We start from the raw sequence: 12,785 nt of genomic DNA on the forward strand, positions 1-12,785 counted from the left end.
TCCTCTCCTCTTAGAAGGATTTTTTTAAATTTTTTTTTGCTACTTTGAAAAGAGTTGCACTATATGTTTATATGCTTTGATCCTCTTCTTCTTTCTTTGATGTCTCTCAGACATAAGTCTAGTAATGGTACACTTGAGTCAAAGAGTATGAACATTTTAGTAACATTTTGAAATCATAATTCTAAAGTGTTTTTCAGAAGGCCGGACAAATTCACAAGTCCACCAAGACTGTACAAGTGTGTCTGTTTTCCTATAATCCCTCCAGGATCAGTTATTTTCCTCTTCTATCATTGTTTTCAGTCTGATGCTTTCAAGATGAAACCTCAAAGTTGCTTTATTTCCATTTCTCTAATCACTGGAAATTTAGATAAATTTTATATAGTAGTTAACAACTTTTTTCATATGGTTGTTAATAACTTCCTTTGAAATTTTCCTTGTGCTATTCTCTGAACATTTATCTCCCAAGGAATAGTTAGCTCTTAGTATATAAATTTGAATTGGTTCATTTTATAACTTGGATTTGAGAACTTTATCAGAGAAATCTTCTGTGAGATTTTTTAAATCCCCCCCATTATCAGTTTCCCTTCTAATTTTAACACATTTGATTTGTTTAACGAAACATTTTATTCAGTCATCATTTTCCATTTTTTCTTGTGTTATCCTTTCCATCATTTGTTTACTTGTGAATTCTTTCCCTCTCCATAGATCTTGTTTTTAATTTCTTCCTTTCTCATCAATTTTTATGTGACCTTTGATACTTGGTATCATGTATCTAGGATCCATCAATACATTTGTAGTTTTCCATTTGGAGTTATCTTAGTATATGGTATCAAATTTTGATCTAAACCCAATTTCTGCCAGCCAGTTTTGTTTCTCCAACAGGTTTTTCTCAAAGAGTGAGGTCTCATCTTCTCTAAATAAGATCTTCACTAAACAATGTCATTCCACTAAACTCACAGACAGTAGTGTATACTTTGCCAGTCTATATTTCCTCACTCTATTTCCTCCATTACAATCTACCTTCCAACTCCATCAGTGCACTAAAGTTTTTTTGATGGGCTGACAATGTTTTTTTTCCTAAATTGATAAATTTTTTGGCTCCTCCTCAACCTCATCCTCTTTCAGTAGCTTTCAGGTCTAACAGCTAACAGCTTCCAGGTCTTCCCTTGACTTCTTTAATACCGCTCAGCTTTCACAATGCCTCTCCAATCATCCCTCCTTGATATCCTTTGCTGATTCTTCATCTTCCTTTAATCCAAGACCCTCTTACATTCTTTATTTTGGTGAGTTCATCTATAAGTTATCTCCTCTATTCAGATGACTCTTAAATCTATACATTTACTCTGAACTTCTGGTGTCCTTGACCAACCAGCTGTCTTGTTGGTACCTCAAACTTACCATGTTTGAATAAGAACTTATCATCTTTCTTTTAACTTCCTTTTCTTTGTTGTTGATACCACCTTCTAATTCAATCACCTTTAAAACAAAACAAAAAAGTTTTATGATTTTTTTATTTAATTTAATTTCCAAATGACTTCCATCACTCAAAAGACCCTTCTTCGTAATAAAGTAAAATCAAGAAAAACAAATCATACATTAAGCAAGTCCAAAAAAAGTCTCCTTCTCTACCTCTAATTTAATCCTTTGCTATACAAATTCGACAAAATGATTCATCATTAATTTTTTGAAACTACAATCTGTCATTACTTTGAACAAAATTCATAAATGTCTCAATATTGTTTGTCTTTACATTCTTTTCCTGGTTCTACTCACTTGATTCTGTATAAATTCATAGAAGTATTTCGGGGTTTCTCTGAACTCATATGGGTTCATATGTCACACTATGCTTAACCATTTCCAAATTTGCTTCCAGTTCCTTTGCTACTACCAAAAGAAATGCTGCTCTAAGTACAAAGGTATGAGACCTTTAACCCTGTCTTTGATCTCCTTGGTAATATTGCTAAATCAAAATCACTTTACTGGAATTTCTAGCCTAATTTTAAATTGTACTCTGAGCAGTTGAAATAAATTCACAGCTTCATCAATAATGCCTCTTTGTGCCTGTCATTCCTAGTCTCTTCAACATTTATCATTTTTATCTTTTATTATTGTTGCCAATCTAACAGATGGGAGGCAAACCCCCTCAGACTCTTTTTGTTTTAGATTTTTGCAAGGCAATGGGATTAAGTGGCTTGCCCAAGGCCACACAGCTAGGTAATCATTAAGTGTCTGAGGTCAGATTAGAACTCAGGTATTCCTGACTCCAGGGCTGTTGCTCTATCCACTGCGCCACCTAGCTGCCCCTCTTCTCAGACTCATTTTTGAGTCTGCTCTCTGATGCCCAGTCAATTGCCAAGTCCTGTAGATTTTACCTTTACAACATCTCTCATATCCATTCTCCTCTCTCCACTCTGGTTCAGGCTTTCATCACTTCTTGTGTGTATTCTCTCAACTGGCCTCCATACCTACAGTGTCTCCTCCAATTCATTTCCACACAGTTGCCAAAATAATCATTTTAAGATGTAGGTCTGACCCCTTCCCCCCCCAACTTCTATTCACATATCATTGGATGGTGAGCCCCTTAAGAGCAAAGACTTATCTTTTGCCTCTTTTTGTGTCCTCTTTGCTAAGATTATAGTGCATTTTAAGAATTTTAAAAATGATTTTTGACTGACAGTGCTCAAAAACCTTCAATGACCTCCTATTTACAGATTCTCAGCATAACATTAAAGACCCTCTATATTTCAGTTCCAACCTACTTTGTTTTCCAACCTTTATTTCATATTCCTTCCCTTTATTCTCTATTCATTATGGTTAAGCTAGAGTACAAGCCATTTTTACTTGACTTTGACATGCCATTTCCCATCTTTGACCTTTTACAAAAACTCTTCCCCATGCTTAGAATTTACCCTCTCTTCACATTTGTTTTTCAGGATTCTTCACTTCCTTTGAGATTCAGTTCAGAAAGAGGTTTTTCTTCACCCTTTACCTATAAGTATGCTCTCATTTTTCCTAGAACAACTTGCCTAGACACACAATTTGAGATATTTGACATATTTATTAGATAATAAACATTTATTATCTGACTGATATCATCACTGTTTATCTCATACTAGATTTTCTCTACATATGCTATTCCCTACCCTCCAATTCCAAAGAGAATATCCTCCCTGAGGGAAGGAACTGGATAGTATTTTATCTTTGCATCCCTAACACAAGATATAAATATTATATAGCATATAGAGAGCTGGCCTCCAGTCAAGCAGATTTGGGGTCAAATCTTGCCTCTAATAAAGCCTGGCTATGCAAATGCCTTGATATCTCAATATTCTAGATAACCTCATAAGACAAGGCAGGGAACATAAGGATCATGAAATTATTTGGTCTGGCGCAGCCATGGCAACCACATGTGGGACTCAAAATTCAATAAATCTAGGAGCTTTTATAGGGATGAATTTTAATTTTGGCAAATATAGCAGAGGAGTGATATTATAAATATCCAAGTGGCCCTAGGCAGAAAAAAGTTTCCCACCCCTGCCATAAGACTATAAAATGCAAAGTAGTTACTTTCTGCATTGGTAGATTGAGCTTCCTTACCTAGGAGTGAGACACCTACATCAGGGACATCAAGGGTTAATGCAAAAAACTCTTTCTTAGTTTCCAGAATGAGATCAATAAAATGTTCATTGAATAAATGAATGATTGAATAGAATGCAATTGGGTAGCCCATTAATTTGTTAAGATTGATGATCTGAGCACACCTGCTTGCCCTATGCAAATCCATTATTTATTTTATTTTATTGTTTTGTTTTGTTTTGTTTTGTTTTGTTTTGTTTTGTTTTGTTTTACAAGGAAGCAAAGCTGTAGCAGGGTTTAGGACCATGTAGATCTGAGTTCAAGTCTTGCCTCTCACACCTACTGGCTGTGATCTCAAGAAAGTCACTTAGAAATTCTTTAAGACTCTCTAAGTTGCTAAGGAGGTACTGGCCTGCACTCGTAGAGAGAGTTCCTTACCTAGGAATTACTTACAACAAAGAAATCATAGATTCATTCCCTATTCTTATTCCAATGAATGTTTGAAAACCTGATATAAATTTTTCCCTTTCCCTTTCCCTCACCCCTCAAACCCAATCTCCTTGACTCCTTGACTTTTCTTAATGCATCTCTCTCTCTCTCTCTCTCTCTCTCTCTCTCTCTCTCTCTCTCTCTCGGCTGGAGAAATTAATGTTGCTTATTTAATCATGAGACTCTGGGGTAGTGCCTTGACAAAGGTTGGAGTCATCATATGGGACATCAAAAGTTGGAAAGGAAAGGAAAGGAAAATTAACTGAATAGCCCACATATGGCTATGCTCTCATAAGGAGGAACTAACTATTAATAGTGACAGCCTGACACCCTTTACTCTAACTTGTTAGAGAAGCTAATTTCCCTCTTCTCCTCCCCCCTACAACTGTTTCCTTATGTCCCACTCCTTTTGAATCTTCCAAGTAGCAGAGAGCATGACTATTCTTGGATATTCTAGGGCCATGTGATTAGGCAAGTGACCTTATGACATCAAACTTACTAAAAAAATTCCAATCCACCCTAAGCTCCTGCATCCCCTTTAAAAAGAAGACAAACACAGAATGAGTGACATAGGAAGCCAAGGAGCTCAAAACTCAGAAGTCTCTCCCAGTTGAAGGACTTATCACACTCTCAGAATTCTTACCCTTCACCAACATCATGAAAAGCTCCATAGCTATGCTCTCTGTCTTCATCATGGCCTTTGCCTTCTGCTATCAGGTCTCTGCATTACCAGGTCAGTCTGTTTTTCCTTTTGTCCCCTTTTTTTAAACCATTCCTCTGTTTCTAAATGGGAGGAGAGATAATTTTGAGGAGATAGAGACAAGAGCACCTGGAACTTGTGGACTGAAACTCTTTAGTGAAAGTGTAGGTTGATACCTCTGTCTCAAAATGAGGTTTTTCCCATCAACTTCCCCAGACACAGGATTTGATCTTCACCACAATGCTGTTAAAAAAAAACTGCTATTTTTATCATACCCATTTCACAGATAAGGAAATTGAGACTCAGCATGGTTAAGTGACCTGCCCAGGGGCACAGAGCTCCTATGCTTTTGAGGCAGAATTCAAATCTTAAGTTTTCCTAACTCCAAGTCCAGAGCTCTGTTCATTGTACCAGGACACCATTCATAAAAACAAGGGAGGGAATATCAGATTGCTTTCCAGAGGGGAAAGGGGGAATGGGGGATGGGGAAGGAGGGAGGGAGAAAATTGTAAAACTCAAAAATTTGCAAAACAACTCTTGATAGAAACTAACATTGTATGTAGTTGTAAAAACAAATAAAATATTTATATAATAATGATAAAGAAAGAGGAAGGGAAGGGAGGGATATTTGAGGGAAAGAAAGGACATTCTATATCCTCCCCAAATCTCTTCTGCTCTTTCCACATCACTCCATGTCCCCACTTTTTCAGTTAATGAATGGCACACACCTCACAGTATTTCTTTCCTTATAGGTCCTGATGCTTGCTGCTTCAAATATACCTCCCGCAAAATCTCTCAAGAACAAGTGGTGGCTTTTTATGAGACCAGTAGTCAATGTCCCCTGCCAGGCATCATGTGAGTAGAGGTGCCAATGGCCATGTTTCGGGAGAGAGGCAAGGGTTATGTAGGGAGATGACATCAAGACCCAGGATGATTAAAAAATAAAAACCCTTGGAACTTAAGCCCAATGAAAAATAGTTTATAGATCCTGCTAAAATATATTGGGGAAAACTTCCACTGGGTCTCCCAGAAGAGAGCTTCCATTTGCTCCATGGTTCTGAAGCATTGCAATGGATGCTCTACCTGAGGATAAGAGAGCAAAGAGATCTGTGACTTCAAGTCTGGGATGGTGCACTTAAAGGAACAATTTGGAGCCATTCTCACTAGAGGGTGAAGTCAAGAGAGAAAAAAAAAACAGGAGAGACCAAAATCCCCTGGAGAAATGTTTCTCCAATTTTTAGATCTCGAGACCCTTTTAGATTCCTAAAAATTATTGGAGGACCCAAAGAGCTGTTGTTTATGTGGACTGTATCTATCTCTTTTTATCATAATAAAAAATTTGACATATTAGAATTATTATGAATAGTTTTGAAAGTGTCCTTGGGACTTCTAGAGGTTCCCTGGGAACCTTAGGAATACTTGGGAATCTATGCCCCAAAGAATAGAGAGAAGGGGTTTTTTTTAGTTTTTTTTTGAGAGAAGGGTTTTTAAGGATATAGGGATGAGCTTCCTAAAAGGAGAATGAGTCTGAGTTGCCCCTGGGATCAGAGGGTTATAGAAATGCAGTGGTAATTTACTCTTCTTCCCCAGTAGTTGAATTTCTCCATTTTGCAACTTTTTATTTTTTGTGCCACAGATTCCTCACCAAAAAAGGTCATCAAAGGTGTGCAGACCCTAGTGAGTCATGGGTCCAGAAGTATATCAAAGAGTTGAACTTCTAAGAAGGACTGGACATGGAGAGAAAGAGTTCAAATTCCTTCTGGGATGAGGAACAAGGAACCAGAGCCAGAAAAGTCTCTACCGCCCCCAGTGACAATATCCAAGTCAAGCTGGCCTTGACTTAAAACTCCAAAATGTTGCTTGACTTTAATTTAAGCTAACTTATCATATTTAATGTTCATAATTTATTGTCAGTGTTGAATTGTGTTATTTATCAGATGTTTGTGAGGAGAGACCACATGCCATTCTCTCCCTCCACTTTCCTGACTTTTTTCCATCAACTTGATGGCTGATGTCATGGTGCTAAGTGTCTGTATGACAGTGACAAAGGGCTTAATCCATGGGTATCTCATGAACATTTTCTGTGAGTTATAGTTTTCTTTATCCAAAGCCCTTGAAGAAAATAAAGATATGTTTTTAAGATGAACTGGACTGAATATAATGCTGTCTTATTTCTTTGTCTTATGGGACCTAGAACAAATTATTTCACCTCCCTGAGCCCTGGTTTCCTCATATATTCATTGATTGGTTTGTTGGTTGCTGTCCTTCATTCTCAGAGGTCCTAAATGACATCACTATATTAGAGTCTTACAGTATATCCAACTGTGACTGATCAGACCAATACAAGCTCAGAATACTCCACCACAAGTTGTGCACAAATAGCCCACCTGGGATGGATTCTCTTAATTTGCACATCACTTTCAAAGAGCATCTTGCTCATAAGCTCTTGGAGCCCAGGACCCTCTCTGATGAGGGTCCACCATGTTGGATGGTCCTGTGCCAGTGTCTCCCATGTGGCACAATTAATTCTTTTTTTTTTAGATTTTTCAAATGAATGGGGTTAAGTGACTTGCCCAAGGCCACACAGCTAGGTAATTATTAAGTGTCTGAGGTCAGATTTGAACCCAGGTACTCCTGACTCCAAGGACAATGCTCTATCCACTGTGCCACCTAGCTGCCCCAAGCACAATTAATTCTTAAGAGAGACCATAAGAGTGTCCTTGAATCACTTATTTGGGACCTCTCTGTGTTTGCCCTGTGTGAGTTTTCCATAAAATAGTCTTTTTTGGCAAGCATACTTTTGGCATTCAAACACAACCCATCAGAATTGTATTTTCATATGTAAGATGAGAGAATTAGACTAGATTGCTTCCCCTGTCCTATGGGTTCAGTTTCCTTCTCTGGAAAATGAAGGTATTAAACTGCATGGTTTCTGAGGATCTTTTCAAACTCTTTATGAATGAGCCTATGATCCTATGATTACATCAGGTTTTCTGACTGAATGGAAGGATTTCAGAGTAAGTCCAAAAACTTCAGTAGAGTTTAGAGATTCCCTGAGATCAGAGCATAGAAGAGATTTGGGGAATAGTGACTACAGAATGATTTGATGTTTTTTCAAAGTAGTACTGGTAGTTGCAGTGCTATCTTAATTTATAAAGCAAGCTTTATACATCCAACCCTATTTTATATACATGGGTCAGCTCCCAGGAGAGACAATATTCTGCATTGAAAGAATGCTGGGGCGGCTAGGTGGTGCAGTGGATAAAGTACTGGCCCTGGAGTCAGGAGTACCTGGCTTTAAATCCAGACTCAAACACTTAATAATTACCTAACTGTGTGGCCTTGGGCAAGCCACTTAACCCCATTTGCCTTGCAAAAAAAAAAAAAGAAAGAAAGAATGCTGGATAGCTACCAGGCCCTATTCCAATCAGCTGCTTGCTCTTATCAACATTACTCCACAGTATCTTTTATATCCATCCCCTTTCTTCTAGTCATATAACCAACACCTAAAATCAAGCCTTCATCTCTATTCTATTTATCACTTCTAAGCTATTCAAACTGCCTCTTAGAGGTTTGAGCCTCTTTTATCTAATTTATCCTCTATCTAGCAACCAAAATAATCTTCCTGAAGCACAGAATTAGATCATGTAATTCTCCTCTTCAAAACTTTTCAGACACCTAACAAAGAATTATTTCATAAATCTAGAAGAAAATTATATAAAATTCAAATAGTAAATAATATCAAGGGATCAATAAAAAACACAACCAGTCATTCTTCTTGCCCCATTCACCTATAGCTTCAATCCTATCTTTTCTTAGGTTATTATTTATGTATTTTTGTTTTTGGTAATAATATTTCTTTGATGCAAGTCTTTCCTTTAATTTTGTATAAAAATACAATACCTTTTCTGTTGTCCTTCTGTTACCAATCTCAGTTCATTCTGAGATTTAGTACTCCTGAGACTATTTTTCACAGGATTATAGAAATTTCTTCTACTTATCTTCCATTGCCTGACCTTCCTTGTATCTTCTATATAGCTCTTTTAAAAAAAAAATCTTAAGTTGTTTACAACTAATAAAAAAGTAAAGTGAGCAAAACCAGGAGAACATTGTGCACAATTAATAGCAATATTATACAATGACCAGCTTGAATGACAGCTATTTTCAACAATATAGTTATCTAAGACAATTCCAGATGACTCATGATTAAAAATACTATCCACCACCAGAGAAAGAACGGATGAAAACTGAATATAGATCGAAGCATGCAATTTTTCACTTTTTTGTAGGATTTTTTGGGTCTATCTTCTTTCACAACATAACTAATATGAAAATGTTTTTGAATAATTGCATCTGTATAACCAATATCAAATTATTTGCCATCTGGACAAGGGGAGAGTTGAGAGAGGGAGGGAAAAAATTTAGAACTCAATTTTTTTTAATGAATGTTAAAATAATCTTTATATGTAATTGAGAAAAATAAAATTTGTTTTAAAAACAAAAAATAAGTTGAGTGGCGAATTTCTTGTATGTCTTCACTGGTCGTTTCAGATAACTCATGTTCTCTCTTCTTCAGAATTGTTTCCTTTTGTGTCTCTACAATTATTTCCTGAGGGTTTCCCAATTCTCCCAGGTTGTCTTATACAATAGGATTTGTCTGTGCATACCAGCATGGTAAGTAATCATTAATAAAGTTCTGAAGCCTGTGCCAATCTATCCCTGCCTATTAGAAATATGCCTGTTAATGCTGCTGCCAGTTTCCTATCCCTAGATAACTGAAGGGACAACTGGGTGGCACAGGGGATATAATGCTAGGACTGACTTGAGTTCAAATCTAGCCTCAGACTCTTACCAGCTGTGTGATTCTGGGCAAGTCACTTGACCCTGTTTGCCCAAGTTTCCTCCTCTGGCAAATGAGCAAGAGAAGGAAATGGTAAACTGCTACATTATCTTTTCCAAGAAAACCCCAAAGGAAGACCAGAGAGGTTGTAAGTGGATAGAGCACTGAACTTGGAATCAGGAAAATTCCTCTCATTGTGCTCAAATCTGACCTCATATACTTACTGGCTGTGTAACCCTGGGAAAATCATTTATCCCTGTTTCCCTCATTTTCTTCATAAAATGAGCTAGAGAGAAAAATGGCAGATCACTTCAATATCTTTGCCCCAAAAAAAAGCATGTTGGACATGATTGAACGACCTCAGCAAAAAAGATAACTAAGATTCCTCGGGAACTAAGAGGTTCTATGATGAGATCTGATATAATCAGGAGATATTTTCAATGAGGCCTATTTTACCTTTGTTTACAAAGATCTCTGTCAAGTGAGATGATCAAGTCTATTGTGAAAGTGTATTTTTCATGCTCTTGATACCCAAAATTGCTAACTCTTTTGTTCATCATTCTAAGGAGAAGTTAACAAGCTATCCTTCCATTTGATAGCAGTTTCCTTGTGTCTTCTGGTTTTCTTTTCTATTGAGAATGTTATCAGGATTATGGCTTTGTTTCTCCAACATGGTGACTACTGAACAAAGAAGTCACACTAAGGACACCATCTTTACAATGAATGCTTGTAACTGGACTAAAAATTATGGATGTTCTTCTGATCCTCTATTCTTTTTTCTACCATTCAGTCACCATCACTACAAAAGCAAAAGGGGATGAAAGAATGAAGTCTGTTTCTTATTTCATTTTTTTCTGATTCATGGATATAGGCAACTGGAAAAATTAATTATCTGGTGGCAAAGCAGAATTAATGGTAACCTGTGAGGGGGTGAGAGGAAAGAATGACCATATCATATGTAATTCATGAAAACTAAGGACAAGGGAGTAAGATACAGTTCAACAAATTTGGGAAAGTTGATTTCAAAAGGTTCAGAGAAAAATTAGGTAGGGTTTCATGAATAAATTTCTACTGAGAACCTAACTTAGGAGGGAGAGACAAGCTCTGAAGAATGAAATTCAGAAGACACAAAGTGAAGCAATTCCAAAGAAAAGAAAAAGGAAGACTTGTTCAGAGAAAGCAATGTGGATACACAGAAAAGTAAATTATTAGTCAAGTTGGGTTTTAAAAACATATATACATATATATATATATATATATATATATATATATATAGTAGAGTTCTCGTACCAATGGATTTTGGGGGTCAGAGAAGCAAAGACAAGTAAAAGAATGTAAAAGATTGAGTGTTTTTAAGTTTGCAAAGCATTTAACATATGTTATCCCATTTCATCCTCCCATTTGGTCCTTTGAGGTAGTTACTATTATCATCCCTGTTTTTCAGATAAGGAAAGCAAGGCTGAACAAGGTTAAGAGACTTTCCCAGAATTACACAGTTAAATAAATTTCTAAAGCAAAATTTGAATTCTGGTCTTTGGGACTTAGCACTCTATCTGCTTTATCCCCTAGTTTCCTTATAAATGCAACAACATGGTTTGATTCTATTAGAATAGCAAAGGGAAGACCAAAAAGGATAGAATGAATTGAGACTGAAAAGGAATACTAAGAACAAAATTATCCTAATCCCCAAAGAGGGCTCTAGAGGCTATATTGAAGGAAAGAAAAATGATGTAGTAAGACTGATGTTTGGGATGAATGAGATGATGATAATGAACTGCAGAAAGAAAGAAGAAATATTCTTCTCAAATTCAATCATCCCTCTGTGTGAGGTAGGAGTAGATGTAAAGTTTGCCAGAAATTCCATGGCCCTCACCAAAACTGATGGCCAACTATGCCCACTCCTAATCCAACAGCACCACCACTACCTGGCTAAATCTGATAAGACTTCTTATGGTTTGAAAATTACTTTTATGGGTGGCTAGGTGGCGTAGTGGATAAAGCACTGGTCCTGGAGTCAGGAGTACCTGGGTTCAAATCCAGTCTCAGACACTTAATAATTACCTAGCAGTGTGGCCTTGGGCAAGCCACTTAACCCTGTTTGCCTTGCCAAAAAAAAAAAACCTAAAAAAAAATTACTTTTACCCTAGTACCACCTTTGATTATCAAAATAACTCTCTGAAATATGAATAATAAGTATATGTGTAAATAATTTTGTTTAGAGTATTATAATTATAAGAGTGTTATTGTAATTATTAATTATATTTAATACTTTGTTAATTATGATAATAATCTATTGTTTAAGAGAGTTGAGGTAACTTTTCCAACTTCACACAACCTATAAATAATAGAGGTGATATTTCATTCTGGATATTCCCAAAGTTACCAGTGATTCCCTAGTTGATAAATCTAATGGCATTTTCTCAATCCTCAGCCTTCTTGACCTCTCCATAGCATTTGACTTTATTTATCACCCTCTCTTCTTCGTAGATTATCTTTTCCCTCTAGGTTTTCATATCACTTTTCTTTTCTCTCCCTGGTTCTCTTCCAATCTGTCTAAACTCTCCTCAGCCCCCTTTGCTGGATCTTCATGCAGGTCATCCCCATTAAACCATTATCATCATCTCTTCATCCCGAACATTGGTCTTATCAAGTCTTCACTCCTTCCTCTTACTCCAAATATAGCCTCCTAATCCCCCCCCACTTTTTTTTTTTTGGTCCTTTAGAATTCCTCTCCAGCCTCATTTCATTCTGACTTTTAACCATATTCTTAGAGAATCAAACCATGTCAACTGCTTTTACAGGACAGCTAGGTGATAAAGAGTCTGGCCACTAAATGGCGCCATATTGCATAGAATGTTGGACTCATGGTCATGAAATCTATATGTAAATCTTGTGATGTTATGTGGATATCCATATAATTTTTGAGTAAGTAATCATTTTATTTATTATGACTAGTGAATAATTAATAAAAGTATTGATCATTTGGCCATCTCTAGTGGACCAAAGATGGATCATGGATACTTCTTTACCCTTGGAAAATGAGAGGCTCCCAACAGATGGCAATCAACTCTGATTAGTTAATTAATTAATTTGTTAGCAATTGTTAGTAAGAATGGGTTTATATTGACATATAGAACTAATCCTGTGGTTTATTCTTCATTCTTTCTTTTTTTACAATAC

General features: G+C 36.5%; 1 protein-coding gene across 1 annotated transcript; it reads left to right on the forward strand.

Annotated features, from left to right (window-relative positions):
• The first annotated feature begins 4,722 nt into the window (after nt 1-4,722).
• LOC141490123 (C-C motif chemokine 3-like 1) lies at nt 4,723-6,559 on the forward strand. Its single transcript, XM_074190382.1, has 3 exons — nt 4,723-4,798; nt 5,518-5,620; nt 6,402-6,559. The coding sequence occupies exons 1-3, from the start codon at nt 4,723-4,725 to the stop codon at nt 6,484-6,486; spliced, it is 264 nt and encodes an 87-aa protein (XP_074046483.1). The 3' UTR covers nt 6,487-6,559.
• The last annotated feature ends 6,226 nt before the right edge of the window (nt 6,560-12,785 follow it).

This window comes from Macrotis lagotis, chromosome 5 (assembly GCF_037893015.1).
Source record: "Macrotis lagotis isolate mMagLag1 chromosome 5, bilby.v1.9.chrom.fasta, whole genome shotgun sequence".
In the NCBI taxonomy this organism is placed as follows: Eukaryota; Metazoa; Chordata; class Mammalia; order Peramelemorphia; family Peramelidae; genus Macrotis; species Macrotis lagotis.